A 23,870-nucleotide genomic window follows, 5' to 3' on the forward strand; every position below is an offset into this window, starting at 1 on the left:
CTGTTTCTTTTTTCTCTGATTTCTTCCCTAATATCCAATCAGTTAATACTTTGTTTAATCTTCCCTGATATCTAATAAAACTTCTTAGTGTCATTCAATGTGTATGCAATTACTTTAGTATAAATGCAAAAAATAGCTGATTTGTATCTTTATTTTATGATTATATCATTTCATTTTTTTCTGACCAGCCATACCATGTCATTAATAATGAAATCAAAATAAATATTATGTTATGATTTCTTATTTTAATATAGTGATTTATTCATCAGATTAATATGAATGTTTTTTTCTGACTGCTTAACTGATTAATTACTTAATTGTATGTGTAGCACCTCAATAATTACAAAAATGACCCTTTTGCCCATGGTCAAAAATATATATCCACACACACACTCATATAGACCAATTAAATATAAATGTTTCAATAATAGCTGATTTGTATCTTTATTTTATGATTATATCATTTCATTTTTTTTCTGACCAGCCATACCATGTCATTAATAATGAAATCAAAATCAATATTCTGTTTTGATTTCTTATTTTAATATAGTGATTTATTCATCAGATTAATATGAATGTTTTTTTCTGACTGCTTAACTGATTGATTACTTAATTGTATGTGTACCACCTCAATAATTAAAAAAAAATGACCCTTTTGCCCATGGTCAAAAATATATATCAACACACACACACTCATATAGACCAATTAAATATAAATGTTTCAATTAAATTATATGTTTATTGTATGTGTGTTTTTGGATTCTGTTTGGTACTATTGCTTCTCATGGTCTTCACTACAACACTAATATGCTTTCAATTTAAATGAAAACAGTAAAATGGATATTATTTTTCATATTCTCTCAATTGTTTGCAGGAAATGAATATCGGCAATAAACTATACCTAAAAGACATTGAAGTTATTGCTGATGATTCACATCTCAAACTACGAGTGTTAAAGATTTGGAATTTCATAAAAAATAACCAGGTTTTAGCAATTGAAATGATCGTCATGGACGAGGATGTTGGTTAATATTTTTTAAACCAACTCAATATTACATTTGTTTCAATGAATAATTGTTTTTGTTTGTTTTAACATGGTACAAAATACCAATCTCGTGTTTTCAACCAAAATTTTTCCAAATTTCGTGACCTTTTAAAGGAAGGTGAAAGTTATATCATTTTAAAACCAAACATGACGGCTGTTAAAAATGGTTTTAGTGTTACCGGCCACAAACAAACCTTAACTTTGGATTGGAAAAGTATCATAAAAAAATGTGATGATTTTTCTGGTCCAGTTAATGGTTTTGTGTTTGCTGATTTTAACTCTATCATCGAACAGAAATGCCCAAGAGACTCATTTTTTGGTTAGTTGTTTAATTTTATTAAATTCACTTTTATAACTTGTGTAATTTATTATAAATGTTAGTATATACATATTTAACTTAATCTTATATGTTTTTTTTAATTAAAATTTTGTAGATGTTATTGGGCAAATTGTCTCATTCAGGCCACTTGAGACAAGAAATCGTAATCCATCAAGGCATTACATAAAGATGACTATTAGCAACTTACAGTGAGATGATGTTTATTTAAATTTCTTATTATTTTGAATCATATTTTTCCATACTAATTAAATTATTTTTTTATATAGGTATGTACACCTCAATGTCACTATATTTGGAAGTCAGGCACACCAAATGTCACAGTACCTAAAAAGTAACACCACGGTTACTTGTGTTGTTATAGTGATGCAGTTAGTGAAACTTAACGTTTGGGATGGTTTGTAGTTTATTGGCTAATATGTTTTCCAATCTACTTTTATTGAATAATTTGTTTTTACAGGAATTGGTCAAGCCCAAAGTCATTTTGATGTAACCAAAATGTTCATTAATTCTGACATTGTTGAAATTAATGAGTTTAAGAAAGAGTTAGTTTTTTAGTTTATTTTTACAGGAATTGGTCAAGCCCAAAGTCTACACCGTTGTCAAACTTACAGAAGATGTGTCCATTGTTTCTGAATTGGAAAGTAAACTAGAGCTTATGGTACATAATGTTATGATGTTCAACATTTATATTTGTTTTTTATTTAGATACATAACGTTTTACATATTTCAATTTTATTTTGTAGAGTGTTCAATCAGTGTCTTTAAATGAATTACCCCTGGAATCAGATGATGTTATTCAGAATGTTCAAAAGGTATGTTATATTCCCCTATTAACTTTTATTTATATTTAATTATTCCAATTGTCAATTTATGTTCTTTTAATTTAGGATGTCATATCACAAACGGATGAGAGTTTTACTCCCTCAACAGCTGATAAATCAACCGCAACAAGTCCAATGAAAATATATGGTGATTTGAAGCGCAACCTCCACGACGTTTATGATGTTGATGGTGGAGGTGATTTGAGTTCAACAAAATCTAAAAGACTATCAATGGGAGACGGAAATCCACTTTTAGTTCCAAAAGTGGAAAAGTGAGTTGTTTTTTGTTTTAACAAATAAAAAATTTATGTTCATCTTGGTTTGGTTTACAATAATGTTTCTTGATTTGGTACTAAAAGTGGTTGGAAATGTTGGTGGTTATTGGACAAATTTTAAGACAATGGTTCATTTTATTTTTATTCATTTTGGTTCATTTGTTTATTGTTTTGGTTTTTATATAAACATTATAGTAATGCATTTCCATTTCTTTATCTATAATAGCAATATACATTTTTAATGATAATAGGTATGAATATGTTACTTCAAATTAAAATAGGGTCATTAATGCACTCTAACTTTAAATTAAATTAGGGGTATTTTTTGTATTTCAATTTGATTTAAAGAGGTATGACAATTTCACACGTATTACATTAACGTTTCCTACTTAGATAGGAAGATTTATATTTAATTACTTATAACAACATACTTTCATTGATTAAAGGATGTATTGTATGTGTGTTTTTGGATTCTGTTTGGTATCATTGCTTTTCATGGTCTTCACTGCAACACTAATATGATTTCAATTTAAATGAAAACAATAAAATGGATATTAATTCTGTTTGGTACTATAATTAAAGGACTGTATGAAATTAAAATGCTACAATCTACATTTGTTTGTTCATTTTTTTAAATATATTATACTTTTATTATAGTACATTTCCCAACCGTTATCTTATGTATTTACAGTTGATCATTGTTTTTAATACGGTTCTAAAATTGATAACATTGTTTAAATTACATGGGAAATAATTTGTTGGATGGAATAAAAGCTTTGAAGAAAAAAAATTTAATGGGTGGGAAAAATTTATGTCTATGATACATCACACGTGACTTTAAATCCATTTAAGTATACTAAAGGTAATTGGTCAAAAATTAGTTTAGCACTTATTACAAAGGACTATAAATTTAAATCAATTTGCTCCAAAAACAAAAAAAAAAAAAAACATGATTTCTAATACAAGAGATGTCATTAAATTTTCTACGAGTGTTAAATGAATGTGTTTTACACTTTTATTGATTAAATATGTCTACAACTAAACATTTTAATCATTTGAAAAATATTTTGACATAATATGACTAAATTTATAACATTTTTTAAAGATCGTAATGTCATATTTTTATGCCATCATCTGGGCAGTAAAATATATTTTTATGCCATCACCTGGATAATAACATATATTATATTTTATTTATTTATTATATATAAATTTTAATTATATTTATAATTAAATAATAAAGACGACATCTTGGCAAAAATGATGCAATTACCTTCATTAAAGTCCCAGGTTGATTTTGATTTTCCCGATAGTACCCTTCAAACAACAAAACGAGTGCTTAATTTCTGGAGTTGATTTTGACTTCTTCCTACAAAATTCAAATTAATGGTAATTAAATAATCATTATTTTATTTCTAAAGATAAGCGTATCTTTCAAATTCTTTCAAATATATCGTGATATCAAGTCCTAAAAAAACGCAATTTTGAATATCAATTTATCTTAAATACATTCTCACGGTTCTTTTCCTTCACAGCGAATCCAAAATTCAGAGATAAAGAAAACGTTGCAGGAAATCTTCAAGTCGACTGTTGTTATTGCTTTAAGGTAAGCTATTAAAAAAAATTTTGATGGTTATTCACTGTGTGCATGTTGAAGTCATCTGATATTTGTTTCTATCTCAATGTATTTCTCACTGTTATCAAGTCTTCAAGTCGCTATCCGTTGTTCTTTTATGTAGTCTATTAAAAAATTTTGTTATAATTATTGAATCTGTTCATCTTCATGTCGCATTCTATCTGTGACTATCGAAATCTATTACTCAGTGTTAGTATATGTATGTATTTTAAATATCAATGTAATAAATTTTTTTTAGTAAATCTTTATGTCAATGTTTTAAACATTTTATATGTATCTGTAACCTTGTGTCTATATGTATGTCTGTTTCTTTTTTCCCTGATTTCTAATCAGCCATAGCATTTGATTAATAATGAAATCAAAATCAAAACTCTCTTATGATTTGTTATTTTAATATATTGATTTATTCATCAGATTAATATAGCTGGTTGTCATTCAATCCGTATGCAATAAATTTTGTATAATATGCAAAAAAAAATAGTTGATTTTTATCTTTATTGTATGACTATATCGTTTAATTTTTTATATGCATGTAACAGTTAATACTCTTTCGATTATTCCAATGTTTATGCATGTGTGTGACTGCTTAACTGTTTAATTTCTTGACTGCTTAACTGCTTAAAAAATTAAATTGTTAACTGTATATGTAGCTAATCAAAAATTACAAAAATTACTGTTTTGCCCATGGTCATACATATATAGCCACACACACATAGACGAATTAATATATTTTGTTGTCATTCCTTTGGTTATTAATTTATAACTGCAAATGTACTGTTTAACAACAAAACACTCAATGTATGTTAATGCTTCTGGAAATGGTGTACTCATCTTTTACAGTGTGTATATGTGTATGTGTTTATTTGAAACCTGATTTCTAATCAGCCATCACATGTCATGGCTAATGAAATCAAAATCAAAATTTTCTTATGCTTTGTTATTTTAATATACTGATTTATGCATTAAATTATTATATTTTGTTGTCATTCAATGTGTATGCAAGAAATTTTGTATAAATGCAAAAAATACCTGATTTGTATCTTTATTTTATGATTATATAATTTAATTTTTTTTTTCATGTAACAGTCATTTGTTAACTGTATATGTACCTATCTGTTTAATTTATTGACTGCTTAACTGCTATACAGCTTAATTTCTAAACTGTATATGTAGCTAATCAAAATATACAAAAATTACGGTTTTGCCCATGGTCATACATATATAGAATAAAACAAGTCAAACTTATTAATGTTTTTAGGATAAAAACACCGTTTTATCGATAATTTATTAGGACCAATAGGTCACCTATTTAGCAAATTTGGATGTGTTGATGTCTAAGTTTCAATTAGTAAACCAAAGAAGACTTTACCTACTTTTAAAATCTCCTTCAATCAATGGATTATGTTGATTACAATACTATAATCATTTGCAACTAAATGTTTTAATGGAATTGAAATCAAATTCAAACCAAACTAGAAAAAACATTGATAAAAATATTATATACCTTCCAGTAACATCTTCAAGCTCTAGGCATGAGGCTACAGAGGGTTATAAGTTAATACCCCTGTTGTAAAAGATTCAGATGGAAAACATGAGGCTACAGAGGGTTATAAGTTAACCATAAATGAGGGGCAAAATATAAATTACCTTTCAACAGACATTGATTCCTGCTAACTATAAGAAGATATTTGATCAAATACACCTTAGATGCTGCAAACATGAACCTATTACCTTAATCCCCCTGTTGTAAAACATTCAGATGGAAAAAATTAAGCTACAAATGGTTATAAGTTATATAACCTAGATTTCAAAAGAATCGAATTCGATCATCTGGGCATGGAACGAAAAGGGCATTTTGGGGGTTAAAGATAGCTTGACAAGCCAACAAAGACATGGACTTGACAGACTATATGCAAACTCCTCTTACGCCTTTACCCAGCCTTCGGATGTTGGAAACTAAATTATCTTCAGGGCTTCCATGGAGAACTAGGGTTTTACCCCCTGAGATCATCCGAACAAAGAATTGGGTGAAATTGGGGAAACAACAAATGGAACTAGAAGAAGCTGTAGGTTGGAAATGAGGATGATGACTGGTGATTTCCACAGGGAAGGAATTGATGGTTGTAGTGGAAGAACGAGATTCGGGGTTACGATCGTTTTTTCTCACCTGACGGAGACTATGTCGCAGAAGGAGTGGTCATCGTCGATGAAATCTTCCATCTTCAAGAGACCTTGCGTTTTTGAACCCAATCTATTGTGGGGCAATCGAGGAGATTCATCGATTGTGGGGGAATCGAGGAGATTCATTAAGGGTTAACCGGCGACGAGCGTGAAGACGGGTTGGAGTCCATTGAAACAAAAAGCTAATTACATAATGGTGTGAAACCAAGTGGGTTTGAGGCTTTTTGGCAGGAAGATACACACAGGCAGAGAAAGATAGAGAGACGGAGTGATGAAGAACACGTTGGGATAGAGATTGGTTGGGGAGAGTATTGCCATTTCTTGACCCTATTTCTTTGTGCAAATACAAGACACCTGACCAGTGAGAATGGGTGTGGGTATCGAATATTATTTGGATCCAACTTCGACCCATATTACTATGTGTAGTTGAAATTTGAAATACATTTTGTTTGATTATTGTAATCATAATTTTTTGTAGTTGAATGAAAACATACAAAAATAAATAAGTATAAAATTACCACGTGACAATTGGCTAACCCATCTCCAAGCTCTTTTCCCGCTCACAATATGTAACTGAAATACCATAACTGCCCTTATGTTACTATTAAATTCTATAGTTATTAAATACAATCTATTTAATTGACCTTTTTTTAATAAATAAATAATACATTAATACATTATTTTATAATTTATATGTACATTTTAATAAACCATTTCAAACAAAGGACACAATTAAATTGTATTGTGTTTCCTACTACTTAACAAGAATACTTAATAATGACTACAAATTGACTTTTTACCTCTTTGTTCGCTAGATAATTTTTATTTTAACTACTTAATTGTTATCTGTTAAGCATATTAATTTAAAAACTAATTTTATTTATCTTAACTGTTAAGGTTGCAGACATACAATGCATTCACATTCTTCTAAAAAGACTATAAAACTAAATAGTTTCTATTTAGATAATACAAAAAATATTAATTTGGGTACTACATCAACAAATCTAGCCTCAACACCTACAGCTGTTAAAACTTCAATTTACAAAGGTAACTTTTTTCTTATGGAAATTTTATTTTTATTATTTTTTATTTTTTAATTCACATAATATTTATTTTAATAACATACACATTTTTTAACATAAAAAAATCGATAAATTGTCAAATTCTTCGTCCGCTTCAACTCAATATGCTTCAAAATTGGTGACCCATGCTTACAAATGTACGTTTTTTATTCAATATTATTATATAAGCATATTATTTATGTAATTATGCATTTCATATACTGTCATATTATCTCTTATGAAGAAAACATCAATAACATGTACCATTTGCAAGCCAGAGAGAAAAGAAGACAAAGGAAAATATATTTGAAAAATAAAAGATCGAAGATAATGAATACAACATCCAAAGTTCCAAGTACATCAGTATCGCATCTCTTAAAATATATAATTATTTATAACCATATTATTAATTCATTCCATGTTTTACGCTTATTTTTCATTTATATAGAATAAATGTTTTCTCATATTTTTTTATTATCCTGGAATATTATATGATTGCAAAAACTACTTTGTTTTATACATATGTGTTCAGTTTTCATAAGTTGTTGTTCTTTGTAGATTTGTCAAACAACATTGTTCCTCAAACTGAAAATGTCAATTCATTTAATTCGCCAAGAATCCAAAATACAACCGTACAATACTCTCATTCCTTTACAGATGTTAGAACTCCGTTATCTAACATTACAAATGTTAGAAATCCGTTATCAAACATTACAAATGGTAATAATGTATTGTTTTCAAAATATACTATTGTTACTTTTCTTTATAATCGGGAGGATATATATATATATATATATATATATATATATATATATATATATATATATATATATATATATATATATATATATATATATATATACTTATTTTATTTATTTTGTTCAGATAACATCGGTTTCGATAAATATGTCACTTCCAAGTTACCAGACAAAAGACAGTACTATGTACTTTCAAATGATATGACATCGAAAAATGCATCTACAATAAGTGCTTCTTCGTCATCAATCAAGTTAAATTCAGGATGTCATAAATTAAAAAGGAAGACGACACATTTATCACCTATCCCGTTGATTGATTTGACTGAAAATGTAGAAAATATCGATCAACTCATAAATGAAAACTTGATACTTGGTATTTCAAATGGTAATAAAAAAATAATATCCATTTTCATTTTTTATTACATTTCAAATAATTGGTTGTATATACTTATAAATTTCACTGATATTTTTTTATACGCTTTTTATTTTATAGAATATTTGGATCGCGGTGATCAAAATGTTGTATGTCAAACATGTCATGCAAAGTTATGGAGAAATGAATCCATCAGAGGTAAAGAAAAAGGGAACACAGATTATTCTTTATGTTGTGGTTACGGCAAAGTGCAACTTCCAGATTTAAAGAAAGCACCCCCCGGTTATGAAAGAATGTTTCGAAATATGGATTCTAAAAGCAAAATTTTCATGAAAAACATTAGACGTTACAATTCAATGTTTTCTTTTACATCGATGGGTGGTAAAATTGATTCTTCAATCAATAGAGGAAACGCTCCTTACATTTTCAGACTGGGTGGTCAAAATTATCATAGTATTGGAAGCCTAATACCAGCAAAAGGATCGTTACCAAAATTCTCTCAGTTATACATTTATGATACTGAGAACGAAATTTCAAATAGACAAAGATGCTTTGGGTATTTTTTTCAGCCTTCTTATTCATTATTATTCATATATATATATATATATATATATATATATATATATATATATATATATATATATATATATATATATATATATTACTAACGTTATGTATAATTTCATTTATTTTAGTGGAGAAAAAGATCAATCAACGACAATTGATAGTGATATTATTCAAGATATTAAGGTGATGTTGGATTCAAATAATGTGTTGGTTAGATCTTATATGATGGTAAGAGATACCTTTCAGAAAAATCCTCAAGTTGATATGAAGCTACGACTTATTGGGAGAAGGGAACGAGATGGAAGAACATATAACCTACCGACTGCTTCTGAGGTTGCCGCTTTAATTGTTGGTGACATTTGTGATCAATTGAAAAGAGAGATATTGTTGTTGAAACAAAAACTGGATTTCTACAACGTATCAGTGAATTACATCCTTCATACCTTCCTCTTCAATATCCATTGTTGTTTCCATATGGAGATGATGGTTACAGTGTTGACATTCTTCATAGAGGTTTGTCATTTACGACCAACAGCAAGCGGGCGAAATGTACAATGAGAGAATATTTCGCTTTTAGAATTCAAGATAGAGATCATTCGTTCTCGCTCATTCTTAATTCAAAAAGATTGTTTCAACAGTTTCTGGTAAATGTCTATACTATGATTGAAACTGAGAGATTGCATTACATACGTAGGCAACAACATGTTCTTAGATGCGAGTCTTACGAGAATTTACGTAAGCAAAAAGCTCAAGGATCCACTAAAGTCTCAAATGTCGGCCAACGTGTCATATTACCTTCATCCTTTACCGGTGGTGCACGCTATATGTTGCAAAACTATTTGGATGCCATGTCACTATGTAAATGGTTTGGATATCCAGATTTTTTCATAACATTTACGTGTAATCCCAAATGGCCAGAGATTAAAAGGTTTCTTAAGGATACTTCACTTCAACCAGAAGACAGGCCTGATATATTATGTAGGTTGTTCAAGATCAAGCTCGATGCATTTATTAAAGACTTAAGGGAGAATAATATTTTTGGCAAAGTTCAAGCATGTAAGTAAATTTATATTTTTTCATTATTGATAAAACATTACTCTTATTATAGTATTTTTTTTATATGTTTTTTTTTGTCTAATCATATTTTGTTTTATTTTTTTTGCCAAATATTATGCAGATGTTTATACCATTGAATTTCAAAAAAGAGGTTTGCCGCATAGTCATATATGCTTATTTATGCATTCTGACAACAAGTTACCCACTGTTGAATTAATCGATCCAATAATTTATGCCGAGATACCAGACAAAATTGAAGAGTCTGAATTGTATTCACTTGTCAATGAGTTCATGATTCATGGTACATGTGGAGCTGAAAATATCAATTGTCCATGCATGGTGGATAAAAAGTGCTCTAAAAACTTTCCCAAACAATTCTGTCATCATTCGTTTGTTGATGAAAATGGTTTTCCGTTATATAGGAGAAGAAACGATGGTCATTTTGTAGAAAAATCAGGTGTCAAGTTGGATAATAGAAATGTTGTTCCATACAACAAATACCTATTAAAAAGATATCAGGCACATATTAACGTTGAATGGTGCAACCAGGGATCTTCTATAAAGTATCTCTTTAAATACATAAACAAGGGTCCTGATAGAGCTACAGTTGCTGTTGTACCAACAAACAATGAATGTGAAAATAATGATACGGTCGATGAAATAGCTGAATATTACGATTGTAGATATTTATCTGCATGTGAAGCATCATGGAGAATTTTTTCATATAATGTTCATTGCAGGTATCCTTCTATGGTTAGACTACCTTTTCATCTTCCTAATCAACAACAAATTGTATATGGCGAAGACGATGATATCGACGATGTTCTGGACAAACCTTCTGTTGCTGCTTCAAAGTTCACAGCTTGGATGGAATGTAATGCAATTAATAGTGAAGCACGAGAACTTACATATGTTGAATTTCCTACAAAGTTTGTTTGGGTATTAAATGATAGGTATTGGAAGAGAAGGAAAGTAGGAAAAGCCATTGGTCGAATTCATTCGGTTTCACCTAATCTTGGTGAAGCTTATTTTTTTAAGGATTCTTTTAAATAAAGTTAAAGGTCCGACATCATTTGATGAAATTCGCACGGTAAATGGTGAAACATATTCTTCTTTTAGAGATACTTGTTATGCACTCGGGCTATTAGATGATGACAAAGAATACATCGATGCAATTAAAGAAGCAAGTCATTCTGGATCTGGTTTTTATCTACGCTTCTTATTTGCCACATTGTTGATGTGTAATAGTATGTCTAAACCAGAAGTTGTTTGGGAAAATACATGGGAATATCTGTCGGATGGAATTCTATATAACCAACGACAAAAGTTGAAGTCTCCAGATATTTAATTTATTTTCTTCATTTATATTTAAAATATTTTATTTTTCTTATCAACACCCGTTAAAAATTATTATAAATATTATTAAATATTGTATTTTATATTTTATAATTAATTTAAAATTTATGGTGCAGACTTATCACTCGGTGAAGATGAAGTTAAGAACTTAACTTTGTTTGAAATAGAACAAATTTTACTTCGAAACAACTCCACTCTAAAAAATTTCACAAAGATGCCTTACCCAGATGTTGAATCACTTTCTTCTTCGAACAATCGACTTATCATTGAGGAGCTAGATTACGACATTCCCGTTATGAAGAATGAGTTTGATCATATGTTTCTTGCATTAACAAATGAGCAACGTAATATTTTCCTTAACATCATGAGTGTTGTTAAAGAAAATAAAGGAGGTGTTTTCTTCGTTTATGGTTATGGTGGAACGGGTAAAACTTTTCTATGGAAGACAATATCTGCAGCAATTAGATCAGACGGTAATATTGTTTTAAATGTTGCTTCAAGCGGTATTACTTCGTTATTGTTGCCCGATGGTAGAATAGCACACTCTCGATTTATACTTCCATTTGAACTTACAGAGGATTCTTTTTGTAAAATAAATCTAGATGGTGACTTGGCTAACTTATTAAGGAAAACCTCTTTGATAATTTGGGATGAAGCACCTATGATCCATAAGCATGCATTTGAAGCTTTAGATCGAACTTTGAAAGATGTATTAAGGTGTGGAAATTCTAGCATCTCAAATATTCCTTTTGGAGGGAAAGTTATAGTTTTTGGAAGAGATTTCAGACAGATTCTACCTGTTGTTCCGGGTGGCAGCAGACAGAATATTGTTAATGCTTCTTTGAGTTCTTCATATTTATGGCAACACTGCAAAGTGTATAGATTAACAAAAAAATGAGGCTAACTGTTGGAAGGGATCAACCTGATATAGAAAAAATAAGAGATTTTGCAAATTGGTTATTGGATATAGGAGAAGGCAAACTCGGTGGTCCGAACGACGGTGAAACGATTATCGATATTCCGAATGATATTCTCATTAATGATCCAGATGATCCTATAGGTTCATTAATTGAGTTTGTATATCCTTCAATTTTGGAGAAGTATAGCAGTACAAATTATTTCCAAGAAAGAGCTATACTTGCTCCAAAGAATGAAGTTGTTCAGGAAATAAACGATCGTTTGCTTAAGAAGTTTCCGGGAGATGAGGTTGAATATTTAAGTTCAGATAGCCTATGTCAGTCCGAATTTGTCCATGATCAGTTTGATGCAAATTTATACTCGCCTGATGTATTAAATGGTCTTAAAGTATCCGGTCTACCAAATCATAAGTTAGTTTTAAAAATTGGTGTTCCAGTAATGTTACTGAGAAATATTGATCAGAAAAACAGTTTATGTAATGGCACTAGACTACAAGTTATATCATTGGGCAAACGTGTTATCGAGGCACGTATAATGTCTGGAACTAATATTGGAAACCGGACTTTTATTCCAAGAATATCTTTAACTCCATCAGAAAAAAAAATTCCTTTCAAATTCACAAGAAGACAGTTTCCTTTGGCGGTATGTTTTGCAATGATTATTAATAAGAGTCAAGGACAATCGTTATCGAAGGTTGGTTTGTTTCTCAAAGATCCGGTTTTTTCACATGGGCAATTGTATGTTGCATTATCTAGAGTACAAAGCAGAGAGGGATTGAAATTATTAATTTTAGATAAAGATGGTAGACTCACCAATAAAACTTCCAATGTTGTTTATAAGGAAGTTTTTCGTAATTTATAAGCAACTTCTTTGTAGCATCTTTTACTCATTTTTACTAAAGCACATTTCATCCATCATAATAATTTATTTATTTATAATTATTTATTGTATTTTTTTTAGTTTAATTTCATTAGATACATATATAGTTTGTTTTGTATCAAATCAATTTCGATGTTGTTTTGGGTTTTTTTGGTAGTTATTTAAAATTATGTTGCATTATATAAAGCAATATCTTTTATAAAATATGTGGATTTAAATTTGTGATTAAATTCTCAAAGGTTACAAATTTACTAAAAATAGAGAACATATCCTAACAACAACAGTAGCATTGAATGACTTTCAATGTTATAGTTAGTAAGCCTAAAAAATAAACACATGACACAGTAAATCAATGCAAAGTTTTCAGAAAAACATATGAAAACAACAACAATTTCTATTAATATAACGTGCAATCACCATGAACGATTAACAAGCAGTAAAAAGCAAGGTTTTATTAATCTTCATTTGTAGTTAAATAGTTACAATTTTTTGTGTAATTAAATACTTACAAATAAAAAAGTTATTTCAAAATACTATATAAGTTTTCTAACTTAATGATATATTATTTATTACATAATTAAATTTTAAATTCTATTTAACTTTAACACCCGTGGGTCCCACGGGTTTTCACCTAGTATATATATATATATATATATATATATATATATATATATATATATATATATATATATATATATATATATATATAGGAAAAGTGAATATACCCTTAAGCGTATATAACGTGTTTGGGTACCTAAGCTTATATACCCTTAAGGGTATATTCACTTTTCCATATATATATATATATATATATATATATATATATATATATATATATATATATATATATATATATATATATAAACATTCAGCCCATAATGCTGAATTTTAAGAGGTACAACTTTTAGTGTTGTTTATACAATGACTTTATGCTTTGAAATTACTCGGTCAACAAAAATCAAAGAATCAATAGCTGATTTGTAACATCCCAAAATTCAAGCCCGAAAATTTCATTTTTAAATTTACAATTCCATAAACATTTGTACCAAAATATTGTCAAATAAACAACACGTCACAAAATTATATTGTTGTGTCCCAAATTATAACGTCAAAAGTAATAAAAATCAGAGTACAGTCCCAAAAACTCATTGCGGAAACCATGAGTGTGTGTGTGTGATGCGCTGCGCTGCTACATCGCGGACTCCTTCCCCTTCGACGAAGAGGTACCTGAAACCAAAACAAAAACTGTAAGCACAAAGCTTAGTGAGTTCCCCCATCATACCACATACCATACAATATCGTCGGTATCTTTCAACCGGTAACCTTCATCGGTATCTTTCAACCGGTAACCATCATCGGTATCTTTCAACCGGTAATCAACATCGGTATCTTTCAACCGGTATCCATCATCGGTATCTTTCAATCGGTAACTGGGGACTATTTCACCCCTACCACTAGCATACAATCAATAGATATAAACATACAGTCAGACATATCCAGGTACTGACCTACCCTTGGGTCCTAAGGACCACTGTTAGGGAAACTAATCCCTACTATACACATAACATATCATCTAGATAACTCTCATAACCAACACATAACCAGACCAAGATAATTATCACAAAGACCATTATCTTCTGAATACCCCTTTTTGGTGGGTCGACATTGTGGCCTTAGACTCACCCCTACTGGAAGGTAACTCACCTCAATGTCATGCAGTGTTTGAATTATCCTCGGCGCACAAGTCGACTCCCTTCGACTCCTCGATCCCTACACGACAACCTTCAAGTCAACACACATCACGTGCAACCTTAAACAGGGTCAGTCCAAGTCCAGTCAAAGTCAACTTCAAGTTGACTCGACTCGCCGAGTTGGGCCGTTAACTCGCCAAGTCCCTCGCCCTTTACTCGTCCTCATCCATGACCCGACTCGTCGAGTTGGGTCGTCAACTCGATGAGTTCCTCTCTCATATGAACATCGTATGAACCTCATCCGACTCACCGAGTTGTATGAACACTCGTCGAGTCCACCTTCATCTGATGAACAAGTCCTGTCCTCGACTCACCGAGTTGATGACACAACTCATCGAGTTCATCTCCAATCTTAAGGAGATTGCCTTGGACTCGTCGAGTCTGTTCTAGCACTCGCCGAGTCCCATGAACTCCGGGTCTAAAATCACATCCAATGCATTGGGTAACTCTTCATGTCCGGTTACAAACCTTCTAACACTCAACTGGGTTCCTTTGACCCTCAACAGATATGGGGCTCAAAGCCTCAGACTCGTCGAGTCTAAGAACGGACTCGCCGAGTCGGTCACGTCCACACTCTATATCCTTGATTTTTGATGTACAACCTTTGATCCAAAGATAGATCCAAGCTTCTACAATCGATCTAGCACGTAAAGTTACAAACTTTACGTGCTTACATGGGACTTTGAGCTCAAAAAGACATAAAACAAGCTCTTAAGATGCATGGGGCCTTTCATGGGTGCAAAAACAACTCAAATCTTCCTAGTGACCCCTTAAATGATGTGATTCAGAAGCTTTTACCCCCAACCATGTTTGCAAACATGGCTGGCCACCAAAAATGGCTTATAAAAGCCCTAAATCTCAAGAGGGATCTAACAAATGAATGAGCAAGGTTACAACTTTTTACCTTCAATGAGCTGTAGAAGGTGCACAAACTCGGGTTCCCTTGGTCTCTACTTGCTTCCTCAAGCTTTTCTCCTTCCTTCTTAAGACCACAAGCACCAAAATCCACCAACAAGGCTTAGATTGCTTCAATAACGGCTAGGGTTTCAATGAGAGGTGTTTTGGGAGCATAAGGGACGTTTTGGTCGACATAACATTGTTTAAATAGGGTGCAAACCCTCGGATTAGGTTTTTTGTCCAGACAGCATCTACTCGTCGAGTCCGGGACCGAACTCGTTGTGTCCATCGCTTAAATCCCGCGTCCCATCCCACTCATACTCGACAAGTTGGTCTTTCAACTCGCCGAGTCCAAGGCCAAAAATGCAAAAATACTTAGATAAAAATAAAAAGAATTGTGTAGCAAGAACCAGGTGCTACAAATATCTTTCAAATGTTTATACAGGAGTTAGATATAAAGGAGCTCCAATAATTGCAGTCATAGATATGCATAATCAAAGAAAAAACTTAATTTTGTGCCAAATATATGTTGTCCAAAGAGTATTTCACTCTATCACATGGTTCCTTAGAAACATTGAGTTATCTCTATACAACAAGCTTTAATTCATATAAGCTAAAATAAAATTAATTAAAGCTATATTGAAAAATCTACTTACAGTTTGATGTTGTTACTCTTACGAACCTTCATGATACCAACAATCACTTTTCTTTTTACAGCACTAAATTCATCTATTTTATGATATTACACATATGAAGTTACGTGATAGATATTTAAACTAGTACAAGTCGACTTCAATTGGTTAGATGTTTTGCAAGATTGTATCATCACCAGTGTTCTAAAAGGCGCGCCATGGCATGAGGCGTGGCTTCGCCGTTACGAAAAGCTTCATAACGTTGTTGTTAGGCGTGGTGCATGGCAAGGCATGATATGGCGCCCTATGGCGTGTTATGGCGCGTGTTTTTTCGTTTGAGACACAGTTTTTGCTTTTTGTTATGTCCTTTCAAATCGGAGATACAAGTATTGTGGTTTTTGTTAACCTTTTGTTATTAGTTATTAATCTAATACTTCTAAAAAGTCGTTATATTTAATATAAATTTATATTTATGTGGTAATATAATTTTAAATTAATACAAAATTATCGTCTTACATCACGCCTTGAAAAACGCCACGGCTCGTTAAGCTTGAGGCTTGGCCTTGCCGCCACGCCACGCCTCATGCCATTTACAACCTTGATCATCGCCATTGACTAGCTGTTTTGTTTGGTTTATAAATTATGGGATAAGTGATTTCTAAGTGATCTCTAGGACTGAAGGAGACGCTTAACACACATATTTACATATTTAAACTTGAACAATGATGTTTCTCATTAAAGATCTATATACCTGTTAGTCTTTGATAATTTTGTAATTAATATTTTAACATTTTTTTTTTCATAATTTGTAACTAATATTGGAAAATGTTGCTTTCGTCTTTTGTTATTGGATTTTGTGACTAATAGTTTTATGCATTACTAAAATTCCAATAATCCCCCGTTTCAATACTTTTGTAGTGCTCATAGCATGTTATGAAACAGATAATGATTTTATTTATAAATTTACATAATTTTTAGTTTGTGGTTTTTTTATATATAACACTCTTTTCATAATAACTTTTTTTTATGATGTATTCAAATGTTTATCGGATTATATATTTTAGGTATCATTTTTTATAGTTATACTTTTTTAAGATTTTTTATGCATTATATGTTGTGATTTTTTACATACAAATATTTAATTTTTTATATATTTTTTAAATTTTATTCTATATTTAACTTTAATTCCTCTATTTATACTATAATCTTCTAACAATTTTTTATAGTTAAATCTACTAAAGATTACTTTATATAAATAAATCTACGATTCAAATTTCTAAATAAATAAAAATTTGATAATAGATCTGAATTAGATTATATTATTTTGGGCGCAATGTTACAATTTCGATGAGATTATTGATTATTTGATCGACCGATTTCATTAGGAAAAAAGAATCTACTATTATTTTGATGAAGCCATAGATTATATAAATAACTTCTATCCTGTGGAATTCTTGATCGCGCTTAATGTTAGTGGTTTATCCCCTCATTACATACGACTGAAAGTTGGATGCCCGATAATATTGTTACAAAATCTCAACCCATCAAACGGGTTGTGTAACGACACTCGATTGATATATAAAAGTTTTCAGCACAATGTCATTGTTGTCGAAATATATATTGTTCAACATGCTGGAAAAATGGTAGTTTTGCCAATGACAAACAACTTATCTTCCAGAATCACATAGACAATTTTATGTGACATTATCTAGGGGATATCCATGCCAATACAAAAGAATTAGTGAAGTATGATGAATAATGCAACAACAACGAATTCTATACATTAAATATCATACATACTTATAAAGCTATTATTTTTTCTTGAATCTCATCCATTTGAAACCCCTATTATTTTTTTCTTTCACCACATTCATTTGAAACTCCCATGACTTCTCAATTTCTTTATAATAATAATTATAATTTGGTAATTAGGTTAAATAAATATCAAATCTAAAGTGTATTCATATATAAACTAAATTTCAATACTAAAATAATATCTTTAATTCTACTTATAAAATTATGTTTTTTTAACTTTTAACATATTATACTTAATTTATTAGGTTTAATATATTGTTGGATGTAAACCATTATCATTTTAAAGGTATAATTTTTGAACAATTTGTATAAAATACTTAAATTATTAATTAAAATATAACATTATAGGCTCAACTTAAATATAAATTTTATTTAACTTAAAAACCCAAAGATTATTTTATAAATAGTTAAAAGTGAAAAATTGTAGTGTCTTTCTAATAATGATTGTAAGTTGGTTAATAAGGTTAAATAAATATCAAATCTAAAGTGTAATCATAAATAGACTAAATTTCAATTTTAAAATAATATCTTTACTTCTATTTATAAAGTTATGTCTTTAAATTTTAACATATTATACTTAATTTTATTAGATTTAAAATGTTGTTGCATGTAAACCATTATCAGTTTAAAGCTACAATTTCTGAACAGTTTGGACAAAATACTTAAATTGTTAATTTAAATATAACATTACAGTGTCAACTTAAATATAAAGTTTAGTTCCACTAGAAAACCAAATAATATTTTGTAAGTAGTTAAAAGTGATAAATTATAGTGATAAATGCAAAAACTAAATTGTAATATCAATTTAACTAAAATCTTTCCTAAATATATTTACATAATCGTTAAAAATTTTCAAATAATTAGCTTAAAATAACTTATAATAACAATAGTTAAAAACAACTCTATATAAATGATTATATTGTTAGCTTTAAAATAAAAAACAATGTTTGATGTTTTAAATAAGTATAATGATATAAATTAAAACATTAAGCAAATAATTTTTAAAAAATTAATTAATAATAAAAACAACTATAAATAACATCAAATCATATATTATATTTAATTTTATTCATGTGTAACTCGCAGGTAGAACTTATTCAAATGATTGAGATTATGAAGTTATAAAAAATGTATATATTATCATATAATTCAAAATAATCAATATATTATATCAATTTAGTATATACAAATTATTATATCAATTTAACAACAACGTTATTGTTATATTTAAAAAATCATATATTTGTAAAGACTTCAACTATAAAGGTGTTTATGCGCAACGCGCGGGCATTCGCCTAATGGTGTATAAAGAAACGTTGAATGATAAATAATGCACAATTAATCACGTGTTTATGTACATTTGAAAATAAACCCAACTTTTTATTTTTAATGCTTTTTATTTCGTTTATGCTATCATGACTCTCATTGAAAAAAAATAGATGTAGTAAACTATTTGCCAAAAAAAAAAAAACTAATTGTCTCTACAAACTAATTTCTAAAAGAAAATATTATTCGCACCGGTCGCTTAGTGCGGGTAAACGACTAGTATATATATATATATATATATATATATATATATATATATATATATATATATATATATATATATATATATATATATATATATATATATATATATATATTAGGCGAATGCCCGCGCGTTGCGCATAAACATCTATATAGCTGAAATCCTTACAAATATATGTTTTTTAAATATAACAATAATGTCGTTGTTAAATTTGATATAATAATTCGTATACTAAGTTGATATAGTATATTGATTACTTTGAATTATATGATAATATATACATCTATTAAAACTGCATAATCTCAATCTTTTGAATGACTTCTACCTGCGGGTTACACATGAATAAAATTAAATATAATATATGGTTTAATATTATTTATAGTTGTTATTGTTAATTCATTTTTAAAATTTATTTGCTTAACGTTTTAATTTCTATCAGTGTAATTATTTAAAACATCAAATAATTTTTTTATTTTAAAGGTAACAATATAATCTTTTATATAGAGTTATTTTTTAACTATTGTTATTGTAAGTTATTTTAAGCTACTTATTTCAAAACTTCTAACGATTATAAAAATATCTTTAGGAAATATTTTAGTGAATTGATATTACAATTTAGTTTTTTGCATTTAGCACTACAATTTATCACTTTTCACTATTCACAAAATATTATTTGGGTTTTTTTAAGTGGAACTGAAATTTATATTGAAGTTGACCCTGTAATATTGTATTTAAATTAACAATTTAAGTATTTTGTTCATACAGTTCAAAAGTTGTAGCTTAAACTAATAATGGTTTACATACAACAACATATTAAATCTAATAAATTAAGTATAATATGTTAAAAGTTAAAGACATAACTTTATAGATAAAAGTAAAAATACTATTTTAATATTGAAATTTAGTTTATTTTTTATTACACTTTAGGTTTGATACTTATTTATCGTTATTAATCAATTTATAATCATTATTAGAAAAGACACTACAATTTATCACTTTTAACTATTTACAAAATATTTATTAGGTTGTTTAAGTTGAACTAAATTTTATATTTAAGTTGATCATGTAAGGTTATATTTAAATTAATAATTTAAGTATTTTATACAAATTGATCAAAAGTTGTAGCTTTAAAATGATAATGGTTTACTGATGGAACATGGACCTCCGGCGGCGCTTCTGGTCTTCTGCTGCGGCGGAGATCTACGAGTCACCATCAGAGAGACGCGTTAGAGCCGTCCCAGGGACTGTGCCCCGGGAGCGGACTCCGACGGTCAAGTTAGATCAACTGATAGATCTGAGATGGTCCTCCATAGCTGGAGAGAACCATCTTGGTGCTAGTGGTGGTGTATGGCGGCGGTGGGTGGTGGCTGAGCCATGGGGGAAGAGTCTAGGGGAAGGTCCCGGGCCAGGGTCCTTCTCCATGGAGGAGGTACTATTCATTGTATAGGGGACAATTAGGTCGGGCCTTGGGCCAACCCAATTCAGGCCCAACTAACAAGGAGTTGGGCAAGGCCGCCCGGAGGTGCCGGGCGGGGCTGGCGGGTGCGCCCCAGGCAGGGCTGGCGGGTGCACCCCAGGCAGGGCTGGCGGGCGCGCACCAGGAGAGGATGGCAAGGGAGTGTCAGGCGGGGGAGCGCCTGGCCGAGCCGGCAGGAGAGTCCCCAGCAGGGCTGGCAATAGAGTCCCTAGCAAGGGCTGGCAAGGGAGTCCCCAGCAAGGGCTGGCAAGGGAACGCCAGGAAGGGCTGGCAGGGGCGCGCTAGGCCAAGCTGGCGCGCTAGAGCAGTCTAGGCCACGCTAGTGGACCATTCTGTGACAACCCGAAATTTCCATTTTGTACGAACATTAACTATTCAATAGAAGCTAGTCCAGTTTCAATGAATTTCAGACTTTTCCGAATAAGTTTGTGTACATTAGGGTTTACGTTTAAGGAGATATCAGGAGAGTGGATGCTCTTGGGTTCGTGAAACTTGGGCATTTCAAAACTTCATAATGTTAGAGTCATATTCCAGAATAAAAATATTTTCTGCCAAAAATATTTCAGGACTATAAATAGATTTCTGAACTAAATTCATTCATTATTCACATTTCCAACTAGAGAAAAGCCATATTCTCTCTCATGGATCTTCGGGTTTTCATCCCAAATCGTGAGTACACTTCTATAGTTGTGTTATAATGTTTGTTTTATGGTTATTAACATAGATTTTATGTCATATATGTGAGATCCGGGAGTTTACCGCCCAAGAACGTTCTTGGGGAGTAAACTCCAAAATGAAGCTTTAAGGCTATCTAGTCCCATTTCCTTGTTAGGTAACTAGTTTAGGATGATATGTATGATCATTTGAGGCTAGAAATCAATCAAGAACACATAGTTTTAGGAGTTTACGGCCCAAGAGTTTCTTGGACCGTAAACACCATTTTTTCAAGGGCTTAATGTGCCCTAATCACCCCCTAAGGCTTTAGACTTTATCCCTAAATTACTTGTAGCTAAAATGGGGACTTTAACACATCAAAAACACCCCTAAAAGGGAGTTTACGGCCAAGAAATGCTCATGGGCCGTAAACTCCAAGTAAGGGCACCAAAGTGTGCCTAGGGTTCCCCTTAGCCTTAAACAAAAGCCTAGAAATTATCCTACTTGTGCAAGAGACTTGAAAGAATTAAAACATCCATCCCATGAGATTTTACGGCCGTAAACTCTAAGGGATATGGTCTTTCGGCCGTAAACTCCTCAAAGGAGTATAATCTATGCCCTAAACTACCCAAAGGATTAAACCACCAAGCTAGGCTTATTCTAGAAATCATTTGGCACATTAAAACACCCAAAACCACCAAGATTGGAGTTCACGGCCGTAAACTCAAGGGTTTACGACCATAAACTCCTTGTGTGGGGTTTATTGGGTAGTAAACTCTTATACAAGGTCCTTGGAAGCTTTAAACCCCTTTAGCCTTGTCCCATAACAACTTAGATGCAACCATTAGGACCTATAACACTTATACAAAGTGTTTACATGTTCCTAAGTGTCCCAACTTATTTCATTAAGTTATTATTTGGCTAATTAGTTATATATATTCTCATTATATGATAACTAGGCTCGTGCGTGTGAACAAGTCTCCGTTTGCCACCTAGCACGGTATCCGACACTACAATCCAAGCCACTCACCGCAAGTGAGTTCATACCCCTTTAATTAACCTTTGAAATACTTTAAATGTTTTAAATACTTTATGGGGGGAATACAAGTTAAATGCTTATAGTTATTGTATCAATCACATGTGATTAATAACTAGAAAACCAATGATTTTATCACTGTTCAAACTGTTTATCAAACTGTTTTACTTCAAAATGTTGTACAAACTCTTTTACTTACCAAATACTTTTATTTAAACTTTGTTATACTTCTTATAAATTGCATGCCTATATATGTATAGATATATAAGTAATGTTTAAAGGGCTTAGGAAGGCCATCCGCCCTATTTCCTTTTTCTCGATTTGGATGTGGTCTGGTGGGATTTCGGGTAACCATCCGAAGGTCGTTTCAATATTAATTATATATCAAATATACATATATAGACATAAAATTACTTCCATATTCATGCGTACTATACACATCATTAGTAAGTTACCATCGGGGTAACACAGGATCATACTACTACAACTTCTAGATCAATGAGTCAGTTCATTCATGAGTCTATACATTACATTACTATGAGAACATATACATTACATTACTATGAGAACATATACATTGCATTACTACGAGAACATATACAACTACACTAGGAGGAGAACATATACAACTATACTAGACGAGAAACATTACACTACATATACAAGAATACATTAACAATTGTGATCCACTGTATCGGAGCGTGCCTTAAATGTCATGGCCCGAGTTGTAGCCAGAATTCTCTTGGAGGGAGAGCGTGAGTTTGCGTATAGATCTATACTGGATTGACTATCCTACACCTTGCTGCTAGCTACA

The 23,870-nt window shown here is 30.8% G+C and overlaps 2 protein-coding genes across 2 annotated transcripts; both read left to right on the top strand.

Moving 5' to 3' along the window:
* The first annotated feature begins 1,192 nt into the window (after positions 1-1,192).
* LOC111909026 (uncharacterized) lies at positions 1,193-12,367 on the top strand. Its single transcript, XM_052767411.1, has 15 exons — positions 1,193-1,364; positions 1,480-1,573; positions 1,652-1,779; positions 1,843-1,871; positions 1,954-2,043; positions 2,129-2,197; positions 2,273-2,478; positions 7,892-8,079; positions 8,245-8,502; positions 8,611-9,046; positions 9,186-9,285; positions 9,435-10,113; positions 10,235-11,131; positions 11,175-11,315; positions 11,586-12,367. The coding sequence occupies exons 1-15, from the start codon at positions 1,193-1,195 to the stop codon at positions 12,365-12,367; spliced, it is 4,269 nt and encodes a 1,422-aa protein (XP_052623371.1).
* On the top strand, positions 12,364-13,352 carry LOC128128456 (uncharacterized). Its single transcript, XM_052767412.1, has 2 exons — positions 12,364-13,237; positions 13,348-13,352. Exons 1-2 carry the CDS (start codon positions 12,364-12,366, stop codon positions 13,350-13,352), a joined length of 879 nt encoding a protein of 292 aa, XP_052623372.1.
* Positions 13,353-23,870: the final 10,518 nt, after the last annotated feature.

Source organism: Lactuca sativa, chromosome 1 (genome assembly GCF_002870075.4).
Source record: "Lactuca sativa cultivar Salinas chromosome 1, Lsat_Salinas_v11, whole genome shotgun sequence".
NCBI lineage: Eukaryota > Viridiplantae > Streptophyta > Magnoliopsida > Asterales > Asteraceae > Lactuca > Lactuca sativa.